At 39.0% G+C, this 23059-nt stretch overlaps 3 protein-coding genes across 4 annotated transcripts in view; 2 read left to right on the plus strand and 1 right to left on the minus strand.

Annotated features, from left to right (window-relative positions):
* Nucleotides 1-14959, plus strand: part of LOC147859827 (caffeic acid 3-O-methyltransferase-like) — a 96342-nt gene extending 81383 nt beyond the window's left edge. Inside the window, exons 2-4 of the mRNA XM_087324529.1 lie at nucleotides 13198-13985; nucleotides 14118-14182; nucleotides 14473-14959. Coding sequence (XP_087180655.1) covers nucleotides 13198-13985; nucleotides 14118-14182; nucleotides 14473-14772 — 1153 coding nt within the window. The 3' untranslated portion in view covers nucleotides 14773-14959. The remainder of the gene's footprint in view (nucleotides 1-13197; nucleotides 13986-14117; nucleotides 14183-14472) is intronic.
* LOC147859831 (caffeic acid 3-O-methyltransferase 1-like) lies at nucleotides 7592-9400 on the minus strand. Its single transcript, XM_087324969.1, has 3 exons — nucleotides 8594-9400; nucleotides 8393-8457; nucleotides 7592-8101 (listed from the first exon to the last, which is right to left on the minus strand). The coding sequence occupies exons 1-3, from the start codon at nucleotides 9360-9362 to the stop codon at nucleotides 7802-7804; spliced, it is 1134 nt and encodes a 377-aa protein (XP_087181095.1). The 5' UTR covers nucleotides 9363-9400; the 3' UTR covers nucleotides 7592-7801.
* On the plus strand, nucleotides 11260-19074 carry LOC147859832 (polyubiquitin 9-like). Of its 2 annotated transcripts, none has more exons than XM_087324535.1 (4): nucleotides 11260-11394; nucleotides 17464-17649; nucleotides 18433-18472; nucleotides 18863-19074. In XM_087324535.1, exons 1-4 carry the CDS (start codon nucleotides 11392-11394, stop codon nucleotides 18937-18939), a joined length of 306 nt encoding a protein of 101 aa, XP_087180661.1. In that variant the 5' UTR covers nucleotides 11260-11391; the 3' UTR covers nucleotides 18940-19074. The 2 variants fall into 2 exon arrangements, with proteins under 2 accessions (XP_087180661.1, XP_087180660.1); XM_087324534.1 differs by lacking the exon at nucleotides 11260-11394 and adding an exon at nucleotides 16533-16647.
* The last annotated feature ends 3985 nt before the right edge of the window (nucleotides 19075-23059 follow it).

Here is a 23059-nt window from a genome sequence, read left to right on the forward strand (position 1 = left end):
TCGAACTCTAGGAATGCTTGTGTTGCACTTCGGTGGGTCTTCTCCGATGCCACCCATTCGTCGAATTCTCGCAGATCTTGTCCCTTCGATCTCTTGTAATCATATGACTCTCGTAAAGCTTCTTCGAATGACCCCCATGTCGAGTTTTGTTGCCGTATCTTGTGGATTCTCTCTTGTAGCTCATCCGTGGCCACCTGATTGAAGGATGTCACTTGCAATCCTTCCGGTATCCCACATCGTATCATCTCCGCCTTGTAGTCACGTAGATAGTGTGACACATCGTTTCCGTTGAATTGTCCGTTTCGTTGTACGAGCCGCTTTACTGCCCCCGTGATCTCCGACATCACTCGTTGTTCTTGTAGCATCCGCTCGAACATCATCATCATCGTTATGCTCATTGCCTCTTGTTGATTCTCCATCTCCTTGCCACCCGCCTTCACGTCGGGTTCACCAACTGTGTCGTGCCTTTCGGCTTCGGATCGTTGCATGAGTCGGGTGGGAACCGCCGAGGTTTTGGACTAGGAGAAAGAAAAATACAAATAAGGCTAATAAAGAATAGGTATAAAGAGTTATAAGATAAGAATCTCGTGAATCCCACGAGTTTAAGTATATTTAGTCAATATTTAGGTAGTAAGAGAGAATTATTTTAGCAAATTCGTGAATCCCACGAATATTTTAGATTGATTGATCATTATAGAAAAATAATCAACAAAAACTACAATGTGCTCCCCATCCTTATATAGTGATGGGAGAGACTAAGCATAGCTACATGCTTTTTCTAATACGTTCATGCACACTAAATGTGCATGTAATGCTTTTCTAATCCTTGCTTTTATTTGCTAAATATAGTGCTCATGCACGCTAGATGTGCATGAGTCACTTTTTAGTTGCTTGCGTTTTTTTTCTATTAAATATTCACGCACTCTAAAAATGCATGATTTACCTTTTAATAAAGGTAGGCGCAAATAAAGGACTTATAGTTATTTATAGAACACTAAAGATAAGGTAGCATAATGGTAAAGTTGAGGTTTGGCTACGTGGAGGTACAAGGTTCGAATGTTGCCCTATGTACGTGATAAATATCTTGATATTCTTATTTTATTTATTTATATGTAATTAAATCGGTTATATTATTTTTACTTTTTCACGTAGTGTACGAAATACACTACGACACCGTATCGACGGGTCAATCTTCGTGCGCTCCTTTGATGTAGCTCCAATAGCCTTGTCCGACAAGGTATTGGTGCATCTTGTACTCCCAAGATGCAAAGTTGTTTCGATCCAACTTCTCGGTAGGGAGAGCGCTCCCCATTTGAGTATTCATTAGGTCGATTCTTCTTCTTCTTCTTCTTCTTCTCTCTTCGAATGCGAGCTATGTAGCGAAGCTACGATAGCGATGAGCTGGTTCTTGGTCGTCGGCATAGGACACAACACACGCGGATGGGCTAGATCAAGCTACCAAGTCGCTCTGATACCATGTAAAGAATCGGGTATGATTCTTGTGCAGTGGAATAGATATGAGTTGTGTATGTGTATGAGAGAGAGAGAGAGAGAGTGAGAGAGACAAGGAGTAAGACACAGAGAATACGCAAGGTAGAGTATATTAACAAAGGAGAAAGACTCGACATCATACAAGGTTGGAGGAGGGTGCTTTATATAGTTACCCTCTCTCTTCATTAACGACAAGACTCATGGAGCATGGGGAATGTGAAAGCTCATATGTTATGTGTCATAGAATATGATTTTATGACTCATACTAAATGCTAGAATACATAATGGTGACTCTTGACCGTTGAAGTGTCTATTCACTCTTACGGTGAGTTCACACACTAGAGCAAGTTGAGCTTGGTTCTCAACACAACCATATACCCATAACTTCCAATGGGGTTCCACCTTAGCAACATCCAGGTCTGTCTTCCAGATGTTACCAACCTGCGCCACCACGCGGATTGGGTGCCAAGAGCCCCTACTCTGACTCACGCCCTTCAGCGCCTTAACCCTTCCAGCCTCATCAAAGAGACCGAACCAAGCATCTTCTCTCACCTCATGGCTCCCTTGAGGGCAAGGACTGGGACCTCCTGGGCTCCTCCTAAATCCACCATGCATCTCCAATCATCTAAAGAGTGAAGCCCTATTTGCGCCAGCTTTCCCCATGTTAGGCCCTTAACCTGGCCTAACATCATGTCGTCACTTGTTCGCACCTGAGGGTTCCAAAATAATGGTTGTCTAGACCACTCAATTAGTGTCTCCGGCGCGTGTTTGACCAAATGATGTCGTACGTGACACCATGCCCGCAAGATGGAGTTCGTGACCCTCTCCTCCGAAAGACAAGCCATCTTGGGTTGGACTCCGCTCATGCAACACCAATTCAAGGAGTCAGGCCAAGGCCTACCATATTTGGAAGTCCCTGCCTGCAACCTATTGCGAAGTAGAACCTTCCAACACCCCTTACCTGGCAGGAGGCAACAAACCACCATTTTGGCTAGCAATGCTCGGCTCTGCATTAAGGGGTCTATGAGGCCAAGCCCCCCTTTGGCCCACTGTTGAGTTAACCAATGCCATGATACTCTGGCAGCAGCCATTGGGTTGTCCTTACCTAACCATATAAACCCCCTGATGGCAACCTTAATCGCGTGCAAGCCTAAAGGGTCCATAATCCAGCACGAGACTGAGTGCCACATGGTGGCGAGCATCACTTGGTTCGCAATAAGAACCCTACCAGCGAATGATAGTTTAGACATGCTCCATTAGTTCAACTGCTTGCTTAGTTTGGCTTGCAAATGGGACAATTGCGCTCCCTTGGGGTTTGCCCTCCCCATCGTAAATCCAAGGTACTTGAATGTCATGCAAAATCAGCATGGGGATGCCACCTTGGCTTCTCTTGTTGGGTTTTATGCCAATTGATCTTGGCACTAGCAGCCTGACAAAAGTCTTCAACAAGATGTTCAACTCGCTGCAAATTTGCATCATCGCCCTACAAGAAAAGGACCATATCGTCAGCATATTCAGATAACAAAAGATCCTCAGTTACATTGGGGATGGCAATCCCCTCAGTCCGCTGCTTGGTGCTTGTAAGTAGGCCGAGAAAGCCTCGATTACAAATAGATAAAGATATGGGGCTAGGGGACAACCTTGCCTCACTCAGCGATGTAGTTGGAAGGCAGGGCCCCTAGCACCAGATACCAACACGCTACTGGTAGCAGTTCGATAGAGTGCAGAAGTGCAATTCCTCCATTGCGGGGTAAGACCCATAGCTCTCATCACTCTTTCCAAAAAGGGCCATAACACCCTGTCGTAGGCCTTCTCAAAGTCTAACATCAGAATAACCGAGCTCGATGCGGTGCGATCTGCCAATACCATAACTTCCCAGAGAAGCAACACATTATCAAAGATACACCTACCCCTAATAAACCCTGTTTGATTCTCATGTATGATGTCCGGTAGGAAGCTTGCTATCCACCTAACTAGGACTTTTGTGAGTATCTTGTATATCGTGTTAAGGATCGTGATTGGACACCATTGGTGTAGCTCAAGGCTTTGCCCTTCCGCTTTAGGGATGAGATACATCATCCCCTCCGCCAGGCCAGTTGGCATCGCTCCTAAGGACCAAATCTCCTGAATTCCAGCTTCCACTAATGGGATAACAGTTTCCCAATTAATCTCAAAAAAATCTCGTGAGAGACCATTAGGGCCAAGGCATGCTCCTCTCCGCAAATCCCTAAGTGCCTCCGAGAGTTCTAATCGAGAAATGGGGCTATCGAGCACAACTTCCATCTCATGGGTGACCTTGGGGTGAATGCAAGCCATCACTCTCTTAGCCAGCTCCGTGTTTTGCCGCATATGCATAGGTGCGAGCAGGTCGCGATAGTATTGTGTAGCCATATGAAAAATCTCATCCTTGTCCTTCGTTATTGAGCCATCTGGTCTACGCATCCCTTGTATATGTCCACCACCACCCTTGGGTGCCCTGGAGTGAAAGAAATGACGGTTGACCTTGTCGTCTGTTCTAGCCCACCATGCATGCGGTTCTTCTCCAACGTCCTTTCCCGCAACTTCAACTTTGCTTCCTCCAGCTTAGCTCTAGACCAATTGCAGCTAGGGTCTGCTTGTAGCAATCGTTGCCCCGCCACAACAGACTTTCGTAATTTTGTTTCAATGGCTCTAGCCTACTGGAGGGCCAGCTTGGTTTCCTATTGTAAAAAGGAGGAGGAGAGGGCCAGTTTCTTCTGCAAATCCTCACTGGCCGATTCACTTACAATGGTCTCCCTCCATATGCTATGTAACCTTGCTTTCACCTTTGCACTCTTCATGATCTTTGTGGGGATTTTCACAGTGAGAATCCCCTTGCTAACGCAGGGTGGGTTAAGGTCTAGTCTCATCGGCAGGTGATCCGAGAAGGTAAGACTTGCCAAGATAGCGAAGGAACCCCCCAGCTCTTCGAGGGACGAGCTGACGTATATGTGGTCTAATCGTGCAAGACTACCACCCCTAGCACTCACAACAGCTCGGGAGAAGTGTAGCGAATGTCAGTATCTCCTAAGGGAAGAGCCCCATGTATCCTTCACCCCAATTTTCCCAATTAGGAAAGCTCATGAGTCCAACTCCGCACCATGAAGCGGTCTTTGGGTCCCCCCTTTCCTATCTCCTAGATGCTCTCTCAGGGGAAGAGTTAGGGACATAAATCTTTAGCACCCCAATCTGAAGGTGATTCCACTCCAACAACACATATAAGGCTCTACCCGCCACCAGCGCGCCATGTGATGTTACTTCGTAATGGGCATGATCGCTAATCGAGATGCAGACCCCTCCTCTTTGGTGGAGGTCACCCTGTGCAGCCGACCACCACGTGGTCCATCTGCCCGACAAGGGGTTTACTAGGCTCTAAGTTCTCTCTTGAGAGAGGTGGTGTTCCTGCAAAAGCAATATGTCAATGTGGCCTTGGTGGTGGCCGGCAACAACATGAGTGCAAAAGACTTCGGGAGGAGTTGAATCCCCTTAATATAGGGGGCCCTGCACATTCCACGTTAGGATCCTCATCTGAAGGCGGTGAGGTTGACGCCCATGTCGGGGCCGACCCCCATGTCAGGGGGCAAACTATCATCTACTTCTAGGGGTAGGGACTCCACAGTAGATTGGAGAGCCCCTAAGGATTCCCAGCCTGTCGTTCCCGACCCGCTTCAAGTAGTTCCCGCGATACATTTTGGCTCCTAAGCGGTTGCATATCCTGCACCCCTCTACCCTAGAGAGACGTCGCAAAACCAGGTGATGGGCTGCCTATTTTGCTCTTGATTGTGCCCGTCTGGATCCACGACTTCACTACTCTGAGGTCACCACCACATTCACGTTCCATCTTGAGGGGGGCCTTTGACAACATCTCCTCTGGGGTGGAAGGTACCTGTTGTGGTTGCATCTCCATCGGGGTGGAGAACACGAGTTTGGGGGACAAGGATTCGCAGGGGGACATCATTGCTACCAACGCTTCTGGGTAGCCATCCCCTAGCCCTTGGAGCAATGTGAAATTGTTGGACGTTCTCATCTGTAGGTTGTGCGCCTCCGCACTCCCCGAGCGAATCTTCATCCGTTTCAAGGGTTGTTCGTCCACACTTGCTGGTGACAAGGTAGGAGAACTTCTTTCTACAGGACAGTCTTGAAAGAGGGGGGGAGAGGCTGCACCTAGGCTTCAAAGTTTCCCCTGCTTCTTAACGAGGTGCCAAGGATCCTCGCTACCCTTGGGTGGCTCGGCCTTCCCTAAGGGTCGAGAGCCCGAGCTTCCCTTTCCAATCTTACGAGGACATTCCTTAGCTAGGTGCCCTTTTTGTTTGCAGATGAAACACTGGCCAGGGAGTCCCTCATATACCACATTCACCATTGTGAGACCTAGCTCCTCAGAGTAGAGCCTAATTCTAGTTGGAAGTCCATGGAGGGAAGGCACTAAGATGCGTAGCTTGGGCATCTCCGCTACTGTATCTGCCATGGACATTTTTTTAGGGCAAATCGTCCTTATTTGTTCGCCAAAAAAAGGAAGCAGATGGCACAAGTGGGGAGGGTATGGGTTTGGAGAGAGGGATGCCCACTCTTTGAACCGTGGGTTTGGCACGAATCAGCTCCGGCTCCTGCACTCTGCGTGATTCAGTCTGCTCTTGCTCCTGCACTCGCTTCGTTCTACTGTGTGGTGGCCGCTAACTCTTAATGAGCAGAATGGTCTTCATTTTGTTGCACTCTTCCCCGGAGGCTCCTGCCTCCGCTGCTTCGATGCTTGCTACACTCTTCCCTGGAGGCCGCTGCCACCACTGCTCTGATGTCTACTTCCGTCCGTTGCTCCTAAACCTAAACTTATTTACCATAATGCCACCATATACCTATTTTGACCAATTTATACCACTTTTATTTTTCAAAATACATCATAAATCAAACTAAATTATCAATATTATATTATATATCAAAAATTTCAATTGAAAGGTCACCTTTAATCCAATTCTATAAATTTACACCAAGTTATACTGGCTTAATCCTATAAAACCAAAATTGTGATTGAAGTGACCAAAACTTAATCTTAAAACCAAAACATTTGATCGCACACCAAATTTTACCATTGGGATGCCATTTTGAAGCCAAAATCCATGAATTTGCGGATTCACAAACAATTTGCGGCCAAAATGTTAAACCAAATCTCACGAAAAACTTTGCTACCAAAATGTCATTTTAAACGAAATCTCACATAACACTTTGCTATTAAAAGGCCATCTTAAACCACATATCATGATTTTACACTAAATTTTGTTAGCAAAATGCAATCACAACTAAATCTCCTCAATCTCATCAATTTCAAAAATACTTGCAAACCAAAATTAATTATCGAAATGTAATAATTACATGTTAATTTTGATCCGTCTACAAAAAGTGTAATTCCAAAAATATCCACAAAATCAAATATATCTATCGACTCAACAAAATATCTAATAATGCACAAGGTAACCCCATATCCTGATGATGAAGACGATTGATCAACCCAATGAACAAGAAAGAAAAGAAAGACTACATTGTTGGGTACAAAGGACCCAAATAATCGCGTAGGTAAAGAAATTTGTGTTTGAAGGGTATTTTGGTAAATAGGGCTTGTAGATTTCAATGTATAATTACTTTATAAAGTGTATTTTTTTGGACATAGGGGTAGTTTGGTAAATTTGGAACTTCTAGGGGCATTCTAGTAAATAGACGAACTTCCAGGGGTATCCTAGTACTTTTCCCTTTTAATATTTGCCCACTAAATATTAGCTAAAACAATAGCTAACTAGCTATGTCATTTTAGCTACATGTTAGCTATATTAGTGTTTCTATGCCCATACTTTCACTCATTTTCCTTCGTAAAAGCATATTAAACTTTTAAGTAGTCTTAATTCATGTTTTCTTTTTGCAAATGAAAGAATATTAGTGATGTTTTGCATAGATGCTTGGCGATGCTTGTCATTTTCATGAGCAAACACACGTAATGGAGTTTTGTACAATTCACATCATAAGGTAAATTTTGAATGAAGTGCACCATAAAATAGTAGTTATAGTAATCGGAAATAACTCTTTAGTTCTTAGCAAGACTTTGTAAAGTTAATTGATATTTAATCAATATTACGAAAAAATTCTTAATCTTAAACATTTAACCAGTTTAGGTTGTAGTTTAAAACTAGTACCCCAAAACAATAAGCTAGAAGGTTGAAACCAAACCGTTGACCCCAGGTCTGATCGAACAATATACAAATTTTCAAATCTAGAACAAACTGAACCTTTGCCAATTGCTAGTTCCAACCTACAACTTATATAGTTCGATGACATTACATTCATTTAGCTTGCATTTTACTTCAAACCGAGCAAAACCAGCAGCTTTAGCAAGATACTCCATATCCTCTTCGGTGCGTTCTCTACCTCCAGGATTGTAGGCAAACATTAGAAGGTCTAAATGGTAACCAACACGAGCTCTCAAGTCACTTTCAATGCCTATGGGTAATGTTGCATCAATGATGATGACTTTTCCATTATTCGGGAGTGCTTTATGACAATTCTCTAATATCTTCATGCAATGTCCATCGCTCCAATCATGCAAAATCCACTACACAATGTAAAATATAATTAGTTTCTCACAAAGCAATCTAGACATAAATAAATAATAAACTTACATAAATTTATTGGTACCATTAAGTTTGTGAATATTTTGAGTCTTGGAATATGGTGATTCAAGTGAGGATATATAATGACATTCTATTGTATATTTTATTATACATGTTATTGTTAGATGCATTCTCATTATTTTTAGGAAGCATGTTACATTACCATGTTTTTTGAGTTATTGTTCTTAAGAATGCATGAAATTATACATATTAGATAAGCAAGAGCTTTTAACCTTCATGAAAATTGCATCAGCTTGAGGAATGTCGATAAACATATCACCAGCTACATGCTCAATTCCTATTTAGACTTAAAACCAAGGAGAAGTAAAAAACATAAAATGAAACATATAAACATTGCTTATTATGAATTAATTCTTCACCAAATTTGAAATTCATTATATCATAAATTAGATATGCTTGCCACAATTGCCTACCTGAATATTTTGGCGCTAGAGAAATGACATGTGGTTGGTCAAAGTTGATTCCACGAATGTGGGGAAAGCGAGAGATGATCATATGAAGCGATGATCCAAGGCCACCACCAACATCAACAAGTACATTTATATCATTGAAACAAGTGGGATAAGAGTTGAGGAGGGCACCAATGAGGAGAGCACTATGGTTGGCCATAGTAGAGTTGAAGAGGGAATCGAAACGTGGGTTGAGTTGGCCATATTCAAAAGCATCTAGACCATTGTGGGCCTTCTTGAAGGGTTGGCCACCATCAAGGACAGCCTCATGTAAGAATTGCCAAGTTTCCATAAAGACAGAGTCTTGGTTCATGAGAACCATAGGTGCCAAAGAGTGTTCCTTGTTAACAAAATATTGGCTAACCAAGTTGAGTCCATACTTTCTAGTTTGGTGCTTATTGAAAGTATCATAATCAATTTTTGCATGAACTACACCATGACTCGCGACCACTCTCAAAATTCGATCCAATGCTATTGACACTCTCGTCTTGGCATCTGGTGATACATTCATTCTTGACACTATTTCTTCCGTTGAATACAACCCTCCCTCAATACCATCTATCTCCATATCTGCATTTGCCATGACATCGAACACTTTTAATTTTATGAGTGTTTTTAAGCCCATTGGCAAACAACACAATGAGGCCAATTCAAATGCCTTCAACCATGCTTGATCTTCAACTCCTCCTTCACACTTCATCTCATGCATCAACTCCTCAACAATTTCACCCATTCTCTCTTTCTCTCTCTCTCTCTCTCTCTCTCTCTCTCTCTCTCAAAGTTCTTATATATCCCCATCCCACTCATTTCTATGACTATTTATTATAGGGTTTAGTGTTATACATTGAATCACAATTCACCCTCTCCCACTATTCATTATCCCTTATTTTCTATGTCATTAGAATACATTACATGTAGGTAATAGAGATGCAAATGTTCAACAAAAGAACAACCATCACATGGTAAAGTTTCACTCCACTATGATAATCTACATTCTTTAAATAAAGTGTCACCACTCTCATTTTGTAAAACACGGCTACTTTTCTTTGCTGAAATAATAAGGTATTGTGTCTCAATGATTTTGGATCAGTAGTGGAGGACAACCAAATGACAAACTAAAGGCCACTAACAACATAGAAATTGGAGAGTGAAGCATAAATAATTTCAGAATCAAGTTCAAGGAGACTTACGCTTAAGATATGGATTAGACAATAACTATAATTTGGAGAATGCCATATATGTAATACGGGAATAAATGTTGATAGAGAATATAAGATGTGCCTAAAATAGGAATAGATATAGACATAAAGAAAAGCAACAACATGTGTGAAGGAAAAAAAACAACGAGAGAAGATAAGCAATGCCAAGAGTGGAAGGCATTATTTTAACTCTTGTTGCATTAGTTTTGGAGGATGAACGTTAAGTATAAAAAGGGGGCGTTGTGTCCAACAAGGAAAGAGGAAGAAGACAAGCCAATCACATGTTTTTTGGGAGGTTGGATGTGGATGTGGATGTAATGTGATGACATTATAGAAGTATCGGTTTCTTTTACAAGTGTTGTGCGCCATCAATCATCTATTGGTCAAGGTGATACTTGAAAGCATTGAGTATTTGCACATAAAAAAGCAAGCTTGGTTGATGGAGAATGGAGTTAGTGAAGCTTGACATTGAAATCAGTTGATGTCAGCGTTTAACCTATTTCGTTCCTATCAAAGGCTAGGAGAATACAAGTCGGATGTCATTTGTTTCTTTCTTTTCCTCTGATTAAAATCTATATTCTCGTCTTGTTTTCCCCATATTTTTTTCAAAGAATGTGTGGTAAAGACCAAAACTTGAGACCTCTTTCCTAATCATTTTGAGTCATTTCACTTGTAATAAGTCTTGTCGATGAGCATTAAACTTCTAAAATCTATCTTCTTGTCTTGTTTTCCCGTGATTTTTTCAAGGTGTGGTGAAGACTAGAATTTGAAACCTCTCACCTAATCATTCTGAGTCATTTCACTTGTAATATATATCTTGGCCAAAACCAATTAAGCCAAAACCGAACCTTTATCGATTCCTACTTGAGACCTCTTGCCTAACCGTTCGAAGTCATTTCACTTTGTAATAAGTTTCGTTGACGACCATTAAACTTCGTACTATTTGGTTGTGGGTGGTTTGGTTCTCAAAATCAAGGCAAGGACTATCTTGCGCTTTGCATCCTCACTCAAGTTTCTAACCTTACAAATTGCTCAAAAATCGTACTCACATGGGCTAGGATTAAGACGGGGAGGGATTGATAAAACAATCACTCAAGCAAAGCATACAATTGCTCCTCCTGGAGTTTGACGCTATATGGGCGAGGATTAAGAGGGGGCAAAATTGATAATACAATCACTCAAGCAATTATGCATATATGATTGCTCCTCAGGGAATTTGATGACGGTATACATATATGGAGTGAAGGGGATGAATGGCCGTACGATTGCTCGAGTAGTGGACATATGGCAACACATCATCTAATTGCTCCGCCCGGAGTTTGGAACACTATATGTGGCGCAATGCCGGGAGACAATTATACATAGACCATGTTTAGTCTTTACATGTCCCTGTAAAAAACAAAGTTAGTTAGAACCAACTTGTCTTGGTGGTGGTGGTGGTGGTGGGAACTCTGTATTGGAGGTAAAAAGAACAGAGCCTATGAATTCTCAGAGTGTCTACGACCAACGAACGCGTACTTGTAACAATACATATTCCTCTGTGAAGATTTGTCCATCTCCATTATGGTAAGCTCACATTCAGTCCCTTTTTAATGTATTCCTTTTTCTTTATAAAGCATGGCTTAATTAGCTTCTTTGTGTTGCTTATGATCAAAAACATGTTAGGGTTTTGGCTTGTCCTCCTTCCCTGTCTAAATTCCCATGATTTTTAAGTATGTATAAATGTCTATGCATTTATGTATGTGTCTCTGCCTCTGTGTGTCTGTATGCATTGCATGCATTACATATGTTAATAGTCTGTATTTTATGTTATGTATGTCTATGTTAAAAGCTACGAGTTCTTACAGATAATGATGTCGATGCTCAACGGCACATACTGCTCTCAACTCTTGAACTTTTAGATGATGCAAGAACTTTAGCAGATCAGAAGGTGAGTTTCTGTTTTTGAGGTCTTTCCTTTATCTAATCATGCATTGCGTGACCAGATTTAATGTATGAACTTAAAATACTTTGACTCGCAAATTTGTTAGATCTTTTTCAAAAATATGGAACTGGCTTGCTCTTTTCAATATCATTTATGAATTTCCTCATTAGGGAATGGGCCAGTTTTCGGTTATGGTTAGAAAATGACAGTCAACTTTAAATGATTATGCCACTGAAGTCAAGGCATTCTTCAATCAATCAAAACAATGACCTTTTTCTTGTGAAGTTATCAGTGGCTTTAGGCGTCAATAAAACTTCTAGACATAGCTAATCTTTTAGAGTAACTATGTCCCTATATAAGCCACCAAAAATGATGATGATATAAGACTTGTTTTAGTGCTACCAATAGTGGTTAATTTCTCTTTCACAAGTCTTATAATAAGTTATGTGATGTGTGCTACCAATAGTGGTTAATTTCTCTTTCACAAGTCTTATAATGCGTTATGTGATGTGCATAATATTTTACAGTAGAAACATACAAAAAGGTCATTCCCATATTTTCTGATGAGGAATTTACTCAAAGCTTTGGACAGACACTGTGAAGACCCCCAAACACTTGATCCATAGATCACCCATGAAATCCTTTGATAGTAGCATTCTTGGTAAGTTATGGAGTTGCTAGAAGATCCTCTAGTTGTGATCACTTAGGTGTTTTTGAATATGGTACTTGATTTGAACCTAATAAATGTATCCTCCTTCGATATAACTTGAAATGCATGATGGGATGGGCAATCAATTATGGGATCATGAAGCCAAGAAGATAATATGTAGCCATATCAATGTTGTTTCCAATGAGAAGATTATGAACAAGTTGTAGAAAATGTGGTGAATTATTTTCTGCGATTCATCCCTCATCTTACTATTGGTAAGATGACAAGGGGCTTGAGCATCACATGATGCTCCATTTAGGATCAACCTTCCCACGGATTCATCTCATCTCGAGATTGGAGCACATGATTATCATTTTATTCTAAATAAATTGCTCAGCGATAAGACCCACATTGTCATGGATTGTCATGGAAGTGGGATGTTGTTGGGATAGACATAAATATGTATTTGTCAATTAGATTCGATATGACAATCCTAGAGCCCAACGACTTTTCTTTGCTGAAAAAAAAAAAAAAAAGGTTGACTTCAAAAAAGGAAAGTTGCTGTTTTTTACAAAATGAGAGTAATAAAATTTAGCTAAAGAATGTATATTATAATAGTGGTGGTTGGGCTTTTGGTGAATAATTGCATGATTCTCTATTAGCTATACATGATGTATTCTCATGACATAAAAAATAAGGGATAAGAACGACTACCGGAAGAGGATGAATCATGAAATGTATAACAGTTTTGTTATACTAAATCATCATGGATATAATAGATTTAGGGCTATATAAGAATTTTGAGAGAGAGAGAGAGGATGAGTGAAATTGTTGAGGTGTCGACGCGTGAGATGAAGTGTGAAGGAGTGGAAGATCAAGCATGGTTGAGGGCATTTGAATTGGCCTCATTGTGTTGTTTGCCAATGGGCTTAAAAACACTCATAAAATTAGAAGTGTTCGATGTCATGGCAAATGCGGATATAGAGAAGGATGGTACAGAGCGAGGTTTGTATTCAACGGAAGAAATAGTATCACGAATGAATGTATCACCAGATGCCAAGATGAGAGTGTCCATAGCAGTAGATAGAATTTTGAGGGTTGTCGCAAGTCATGGTGTAGTTGATGCAAAAGTTGACCATGATACCTTCACTAAGCACCCAATTAGAAAGTATGGACTCAACTCAGTTAGCCAATATTTTGTCAACAAGGAGCACTCTTTGGCACCCATGGTTCTCATGCACCAAGACTCTGTCTTTATGGAAACCTGGCAATTCTTACATGAGGCTGTCCTTGATGGTGGCCAACCCTTCAAGAAAGCCCACAATGGTCTAGATGCTTTTGAATATGGCCAACTCAACCCACGTTTCGATTCCCTCTTCAACTCTACTATGGCCAACCATAGTGCTCTCCTCATTGGTGCTCTCCTCAACTCTTATCCCACTTGTTTCAATGATATAAATGTACTTGTTGATGTTGGTGGTGGCCTTGGATCATCACTTCATATGATCATCTCTCGCTTTCCCCACATTCGTGGAATCAACTTTGACCAACCACATGTCATTTCTCTAGCGCCAAAATATTTAGGTAGGCAATTGTGGCAAGCATATCTAATTTATGATATAATGAATTTCAAATTTGGTGTAGATTTCGTAATAAGAAATGTTCATATATTTCATTTTACGATTTTTACTTCTCCTTGGTTTTGAGTCTAAATAGGAATCGAGCATGTAGCTGGTGATATGTTTATTGACATTCCTCAAGCTGATGCAATTTTCATGAAGGTTAAAATTCCGTGCTTATCTATATGTATAATTCAATGCATTCTTGAGAACAATAACTCAAAAAACATGGCAATGTAACACTCTTGCTAAAAACAATGAGAATGCATCCAACAAAATAACTTTTTAATAAAATACAATAGAATGGCATTATATATCCTCCCTCAAATCATCACAATACTAAGACTCAAAATATTCACAAACTTAATGGTACCAATAAATTTACGTAAGTTTATTATTCTTTTATGTCTAAATTGATTTGTGAGAAACTAATTATATTTCACATTGTGTAGTGGATTTTGCATGATTGGAGTGATGGACATTGCATGAAGATATTAGAGAATTGTTATAAAGCACTCCCGAATAATGGAAAAGTCATCATCATTGATGCAATATTACCCATAGGTATTGAAAGTGACTTGAGAACTCGTGTTGGTTACCATCTGGACCTTCTTATGTTTGCCTACAACCCTGGAGGTAGAGAACGCACCCAAGAGGATATGGAGAATCTTGCTAATGCTGCTGGTTTTGCTCGTCTTGAAGTAAAATGCAAGCTAAATGAACTTTGTTTCATTGAACTATATAAGTTGTAGGTTGGAACTAGCAATGGACAACGGTTCGGTTTGGTCTAGCTTTGAAATTTTGTATATTGTTTGATTTGTCTTGGGGTGCAAGGGTTCAATTTGAACCTCTATTGGTTTAATGTGTTGGGGCATTGATTTTAAACCATGGCGTAAACTGAGTAAATGGCTTAACAATTTAAGGTTAAGACATTTTTATAATATTTATGAAATATAAATTACCTTTACAAAGTTTTAGCTAAGAACAAAAGAGTTATAGCCTATTGCTATAATAAATTATGACATTTGAGGTTTAATAGCTGTTTGATATTTACACCTTTGTGGTTGTCTTCATTTTGACCGTTTACCTATTTTCTACCTTGAATACACTACAATCACATATAGCACTTCCGCCTTGATCTAAAAGTCCCCCCCATTTACAATGAGCTCTCCTCTCCTTTTTATAGGTCTCACGTGATCTCTCTTAATTCAAACAAGATCGGAAGCCTAGACCTTTCCGTTCCTAAAGTAAGCTCTTAACAATTGAGCTAAATGTGTTAATGATTTTGGATCAAAAGTGGAGGACCTCCAAATGACAAAGTGAATGCCATTAACAACGTAGAAATTGGAGAGTGGGGCATAAAACAATTTGAGAATCAAGTTCTAGGAGAGGTATGCTTAGGATATGAATTAGGCAATAACTATCATTCGATGAAGGCCATATATGTAATTTGAGGATAAATATTTATAGAGAATATAAGACAAGCCTAAAATAGGAATAGTTATAGACATAAAGAAAAGCAATAACATGTGTGAAGGAAAAAAACAACAAGAGAAGGTAAGGAATTTTCCCTTGATTTTCTTGAATAAGTTGTGGTGAAGACTAGAACATGAGACTAGGAGTTGGCAACGTCTAGGCTCAAGCTTTAACCGAATTGTTAAACCATTCTTAAACGGTTTGCCGATTGGCTCGTTTGGTTCAACGCAATTCAAGCTTGGGCTTCCTTAATTGATTTGAGCTCGGTTTGGTAGGGCTCCAGTCAAACCTAACCAGTTTGGGCCAAATCAGTTTGGCCAAACCCGTTCCTAAACCGGTTTAGGCTTAACCTATTTGGGGATCGGTTCAATTCAAGTTTGAAAACTCCCAAACCGATTAAGGCTTAACCGGTTTGGTTTGGACAGGACCAAAACCAATTAAGCCAAAACCGAACTTTTGTTGATTCCTACTTGAGACCCCTCTTGCCGAATTGTTCTATGTCATTTCACTTTGTAATAAGTCCTGTTGATGAGCGTTAAACTTCTTACTATTTGGTTGTGGGTGGTTTGGTTCTCAAAATCGGGGCAAGCACTATATTGCCCTTTTCATCCTCACATAAGTTTGTGCCCAGTTTGTAACCATACAAATTGCTCCAAGTCACACACATATGGGCAAGAAGTAAGAATGGGCAGCATTGATAATAGAATCACTCAAGCAATGCATAAGATTGCTCCTTGGGAAGTTTGACACAATATGGGCGAGGATTAAGTCGGGACGGCATTGATAAATACAATCACTCAATCAATGCATGCAATTGCTCCTTGGGGAGTTTGGCATTATATATGGAGCGAAGGAGATGAATGACCATATGATTGCTCCTCGAGTAGCAGACGTATGGCAACACATATAAATACCCCTCCGCGGAGTTTGGAATGCTATATGTGGGGCGACGCCAAGAGATAATCATAGACCATTTTTAGGCATAACTTTAGTCTTTACATGTCCCTGTAAAAAAAAGTTAGTTAGCAACAACTTGTCTATATTGGAGGTAAAAGAACAGAGCCTATGAATTCTCAGAGTGTCTACGACCAACGAACGCATACTTGTTACAATACATATTCCTCTGAGAAGATCTGCACATCTCCATTATGGTAAGCTCACATTCAGCCCCCTTTTAATCTTATTCCTGTTTTTCTATAAAGCATGGCTTAATTAGCTTCTTTGTTTTTGCTTATGATCGAAAACATATGAGAGTTTTCTCTTGTCCTCCTTCCTTGTCTAGTTTTCCATGGTTTTTAAGTACGCATGAATGTCTATGCATTTATGTCTGGTGTCTCTGTCTATGTGTGTTTGTAGTATATACATGTATGCATTACATATGTTAATAGTCTGTAGTTTATGTTATGCATGTCTATGTGTGTATGCGTATCTATGTATCTATGTGCATACATGCACATATGCATGTGTATGAATTCCATATGTATCAATGCATGCATGTGTGTATCTATGTATGTATCTCTGAAATGCCCCAGTCTAGTTTTTGTTTGTGTCCCTAATGCTCTTAATCAATCATCAAATGTAGAGCAACTGGACAATTTGATCATATAGTGGCGTATATAATTAAAAGCCAGGCTATGACTTAGGCCACAAACATTGATCAAATTGGATATATGATTGATGTAAAAAGGGCAGTAAACAGAATTTGGTAAATAACAACAACTTAAGGAGATTTGGGTAACTAAAGGAAAAGCTTGGGATATTTCGAAGCTTTTCCCTCATAATTGTTGTGAAGGAAGAAGACATAACATTCACCTTTTCCATTTTTTTAGTTTCATCTCATATATGCATAAATACATACATGGATTACATGAGAGAATCAAGTTGAGATAAAGTGCATGTAAGAAGATTTTGTAACTTGCTTTAACCTAAATTATTCTAAGTTTTATACTTGTTTTTGTTATGCTCAGGCTATGTTTATAAGAGTTAAGAGGAAGAAGACAACTTTCTTTTTGCATTGTGAACCATCAGAGACCATACTTGAGATCAAGTCAAAGCTACAAGTTCTTACAGATAATGATGTCGATGCTCAACGGCTCATACTGCTCTCAACTCTTCAACTCTTAGATGATGCAAGAACTTTAGCAGATCAGAAGGTAAATTCGAATGTTTTGTTATATGTTGCAAGTTTCTGTTTTCGAGGTCTTTGCTTTATCTAATCATGCGTTGTGTGACCGGATTTAATGTATGGACTTAAAATACGTTGGCAAAAACTCCGACGAAGCTTCTTTATTTCCCCAAATGCCCTAAGTCCTTGTTGCTTCTGCAAATGCTGTTAGCTAACCATCAAAAATCAGAGAAGAGGGATGAATTGAACATATAATTTCTCAAGTATAACACAATTTGTTGAGAAGGATCAAGCAATGGCATTTGGGGAAATAAGGAAAATCTTGTAACTGTATGAGTGTTTCCTTTAAAGAATATGTATTGTGCTTCCTGAGCTATGGAATAATCAAAGGTTGTTTAGCTTAGAAGTAATGTTTTAATGTAGACTATTATCATCATCTTCCAGCAGCATATACGACCAAACTGCTGTGCATTAATCTATCTGTTGCTAACAAAAGATGTGCATGAAGGTCAAGTGATCAAGAATGTGAAAAGTGAATGAATGAATCTAACACGTGATCATTGATTGACATCCTCTTGCTATTCCAACTACCGATTTTAGAGGCTAATCTATCATGAAAGAATCTTGATATGAAATGGATGAAAATGAATAGTGGTTGTAAAATTAATTTCAATTTTGTAAAGTTGTTTGATTGATGATAGAATGGTGATGGGTTTTGTTTTGGTTTTTGGTTTTGGTTTGATGATATGAGTATTTGTAATGTCAATGTCATTGTTTTTTATTAATTTCCTTTTCTTCTATATGGAAACAGGTTGAGAATGATGATGTGGTAGCATTGACACTAAAGAAAGGTTCGCTTACACTTTGGCAAACTATGTGAAAAATATTAAATGCCTTCATATGCACATTGTTGCACTTGGCAAGATACAATGTCATGCAATTTTACACACACATATGAATAGATATATATATATATATATATATATATATATTCATACATCTTGTATGTGTGTGACTTGTGATATTCTGTAATCCGTTAGAGAATCAATTTTTGTTAGTTTCTCTTTTTTCCGTTTTGTTTTTATTCTGCAGAAGGGTCTTCATCTGCATTCATTTCTAGTTAATTTGTAATGTCTGTAATGTCAATTCATAGAACCATGAAATCTGTATTCTATTCTATTTGGAAGAGTTTAAACACATGCAATTGGAAGCTAGGCTCACATGTTTCTATGGCTTAGCAGATACTGGAGGGTGGGAAGATATAGATATCGAGAAGCCAGAAGATCACCAAGGTGTGTTAGATAGAGATATAAGCTAAGATACTTTTTGTTCCACAATTTCATTCAAGCAAAGACAAAATGGATAAGTAGGCCATGACTTCTTGATCTTCTTCTTAAAGATCAGACTTTGTACTTGAACATGTGAATTTGTAAAATTCGTGTTCTTGCGATCATTCACGATAAATTTTGGGATATATATTGTATATCAGTCTCAATTTATATTGAATGATATTGCATGAGCGAAAACCCTTTAGAGTGAAAGCGTTTAGACTCTGCTATTTTAGTTCCTTGCAACGAAGCAACTCCATTCTCGGAAGTATTGCAAAACATGGTGAACTAGAGAATCATGTGATGAATCAACCCAACTAACTTGCGCTCACACTCGCGCACATCCTCCAGAATCATCTCATCTTTCTCTACTTAAGCTAAGCTCATTTCCATGGAGATGTTATTTCTCAACTAATTGTATGTTGTTTTAATTGCTTACAAGTGTGAACTTGGATCTTACTTCAAAATTATAGAGCTTGCTTGCTCTATTCATTATCATCTCTGAACTACCTTATTAGGGAATGGTGCAGTTTTTCCCTTTATGGACAAAATTATAATCAACTTTAAATGGTTACGTCACCGAAGTCAATGTATTCATCAATCGATCAAAACAATGACCTTTTCCTTGTGATGCTATTAGTGGTTTTGGGCATCAATAAAATTTCTAGACATGGCTAATTTTTTACAAAAACTATGTCCCTATATATATAAGCCACAGAAAATGATGATGATGTAAGTGTTTTAGTGCTACTGATGGTGGTGAATTTCTCTTTCATGACTCTTATAATGCATTGTGTGATGTGCATAGTATTTTACAAGAGTTTATGGCTCCCCATAGCCTCACTTACAATAGAAACATACAAGAAGGTCATTCCCATCTGATGGGGAATTTACTCAAAGCTTTTGGACAGACATTGTAAAGACCTCCAAACACTAGATCAATAGATCGCCCATGAAATCCTGTATAGGGAGATGGAGCTCAAATCTAAGAAATTTATCCTCCTTTGATATATGTAACAAGAAATGCATATGATGGGATTGGGAATCATTTATGTGATCATGAAGCCAAGAAGATAATATGTAGCCATGTCAATGTTGTTTTTAAGGAGAAGATCATGGTCAAGGTGCAGAGAACGTGTGGTAAACCAATTTCCACTATTCACCCCACATCTTACTATTGGTAAGATGACAGGGTGCCTAAGCATCATATGATGCTCTATTTAGGAGGTCTACAAAGTGTGATTTCGACCTTCCTACGGGTTCAACTCAAAGATTGGACCACATGAGTATTGTGGAGATTGAATAAATTGGTCGCCTACAAGAGGCACATTGTCATGCCATAGGATGTTGGGATAGTCGTAAATATGCCTTTGCCAAGTAGATTCAATATCAATCGCAGGAGGCCAACTATTTTTACATGCTTTGTATAGTACTTTTTCCAGTTGCTCTTATGTATTCTCACCTCTTTCTCTTTGTTTTCATAGTTTACATCACCATTAATTCTAATCCACCAACAATTCACACTAGGGTTTTCTAGGATCCTTGATAGGTCCCATGTATATCTACTTACCTGCTAGATGCTTCTTTGGGTTTCGTCATCTGGGTCACATATAAACAAAAAACAATCATGCAAATGACAATGGAACCACAAGTTGCGATCACCCTACATGAACTCCACCTAGATTCTTCTTTGGGATTGGCCATCTAAGTCACATATAAATGAAATATAGTCTTGCAAGGTCAGAAAATGAAGCCCCATGTAGCAGTCACATCGATTAAAATGTGCACATATCATGACATTGGGTCACGATGTTATAGGCATGCATGCATATGAGTCATGACATATGCAAATGCCCATACAACCATACAAAATGAGAGCCAACATGTACTTAAAACTAATAGAAAATATTGTTGAACGCAAAATGCCCATACAACCATACAAAATGAGAGCCAACATGTACTTGAAACTAATAGAAAATAGTGTTGAACGCAAAATGAAGAAATTCAATATTCCATAGTACTTGGGGTGTGCAATGATGGGATCATCGACCTTTTTTATTCCCTTTGGCACTTGATATCAAAATCGCGGAAGGAAAAGGAAATATGTTTAGATTTTAGGTTGTTATTAGTGAATAGAATTTGAGAGTGTTTTACTTTTTCCTCTTTGCAATTGCGAAGAAGATTCAAGGAAGTGGGTTGGTGATATTGTGACGCCACTAAGTTTATGTCACTTGAAAAATAACTATGTTGAAACTCAAAAAATATATATACATCGGTCAGTCTTTAATATACGGTCAAAACTTTAAGCATACTCAATGGCATCATATTCAGGAAATCGGAAAGGTAGTGAGTGACCTTGGGTGAAACTAAAAGCTTGATGTGTGCAATAATGCTTTACATCCAAACGTCCACATGAAGCTATTAGATTATGGGCAATAGATTCCTTTTAAGTTACCTAGACCAAAAAATATGAGCCAAATGATAAGGAAATTCCCATTCAAGAAGCAATGGTTAGATCTCGTATATGTTTAAAAAAAAGCTTAAGTTTATCTCATGAACAAATTTAGTAAATAATGCACATTGGCTTACCTCACAAGTTGTTGAGTGTACATCCAATCCCAATGCTATGAGGTTTTTCAAAATCGACAAATGTGTAAGTGGCATGGATATCAATAGAGAGAGGATCTATGTGCTTGAGAACATTTTGTGAAGACACATTTTATGAGCATGTTATTATAAAAGAATGTAAGTACAAGTAAAGCACACATGCACACACACAATAGACAACATACATCATGGAAATACAAAAGGTGAAGAGAAACGGAATGGAAAGGTGAGCTTAGAGAACCATTGACAGTCAAGTACATTGAGAACTTTGTTGAATAATGGTAACCTAGGATCATTTAGAGGACTCTTGTGTTTTCCGGTAATAGTGACAAATATACCCCATTGACCTTGGGGTAGAAAGAGATCACGAGATATATCGAAGTAACTTCTGTATCTATACATGCATAACATAGAAACATGTGCAAACATAGTAGAGTAAACTCCAAACATATGAAACAACACATTCTAGAAGCTATGATTGGAAATTGTACGTACACACTTGAGAATCTTTTGTACACATGCTAGATTGAATGTTGAATGGAATGTTTAAGAGAAATTTAGCCAAAAACCATGAATAGATTGGATGGGACTTACATATGACAAGGGCATATATGTAAATTAATCATTGGGTGCAAATTTTTAGTAGCATGAAACATCATAAAAAACATGGTCATGCAAGCAAGATCTCTATGTATTCTAGGGAGTGTGCAAGCTACTAAATTGAATAAAAAAAGATTTTTTTGATCGAGAGTTATTCATTATGATCAAGTTCATGTAATTTGCAAGCTTGGAACTTGATGACTCATATTGTTTTTAATTCATATAATGGTCATCAAGTGGTTGTAGCAATGACTATAGTGACAAGTACTCCTTAGTCCTCGTTAGCCCGTGGTTGATGTTGGCCCAATATTGCAGCCAAAACCTCGAGGAAGCTAAATACGATCGGCCTCCTAATGATTAAGCGTAACTTGGTTTAGTCATTGCATTCATCATGATCATGCATCAATAAAATATTTCCCAATTAGCATAGACACCCTCCACAATTGTTTCAAAAGGCCACAAGTGTCAACTTCATCATAGTCAAGACCAAATGCTATTATCAATGATTACTCAAATCAATCGTTGAGCTATGTTGTAAGATTGAGTAGTTCCCCACCCGTTAATAGGGAGCTACCTAGACGTACACTGGGGGAGCACGGCATCGAGCCAATGTGCACAGTATGACATATAATGCAAGCTACCCCGAGAAGCTTATAAAATCACTCATGACGAGGTGTCGGAAATTGTGGTCGAGCACTATTAATAGCATTACGAATATTGAAGTTGCACGGCGCTCCTCTTTACATGAGTATCTCGATATTGCCAAACTTAAGGAGGAGAAAAGGGGGTTGGGGGGCTATCCCACCCCTCCACACACATATTTAAGATTGATTTTTTGGCTTGGATATGTATGTATGTATGTATGTATGTATGTATGTATGTATGGATGGATGGATGGATGGA

The sequence above is a fragment of the Azolla caroliniana genome, unplaced genomic scaffold (assembly GCF_043228905.1).
Source record: "Azolla caroliniana isolate FFs.n. ecotype wild unplaced genomic scaffold, voAzoCaro1.0.p SCAF_9, whole genome shotgun sequence".
Taxonomy (NCBI): domain Eukaryota; kingdom Viridiplantae; phylum Streptophyta; class Polypodiopsida; order Salviniales; family Salviniaceae; genus Azolla; species Azolla caroliniana.

What these genes read in the sequence shown, in the direction of transcription:
- LOC147859831 (XM_087324969.1), bottom strand. Translation starts at nt 9,362, where the DNA reads ATGGGTGAAATTGTTGAGGAGTTGATGCATGAGATGAAGTGTGAAGGA. An exon ending in TCTAGCGCCAAAATATTCAG is followed by an intron (nt 8,458 to 8,593) that starts GTAGGCAATTGT and finishes AAGTCTAAATAG; the next exon opens with GAATTGAGCATGTAGCTGGT. An exon ending in CTGATGCAATTTTCATGAAG is followed by an intron (nt 8,102 to 8,392) that starts GTTAAAAGCTCT and finishes TACATTGTGTAG; the next exon opens with TGGATTTTGCATGATTGGAG.
- LOC147859832 (XM_087324535.1), top strand. An exon ending in GAACTTTAGCAGATCAGAAG is followed by an intron (nt 17,650 to 18,432) that starts GTAAATTCGAAT and finishes ATATGGAAACAG; the next exon opens with GTTGAGAATGATGATGTGGT. An exon ending in AGCATTGACACTAAAGAAAG is followed by an intron (nt 18,473 to 18,862) that starts GTTCGCTTACAC and finishes ATGGCTTAGCAG; the next exon opens with ATACTGGAGGGTGGGAAGAT.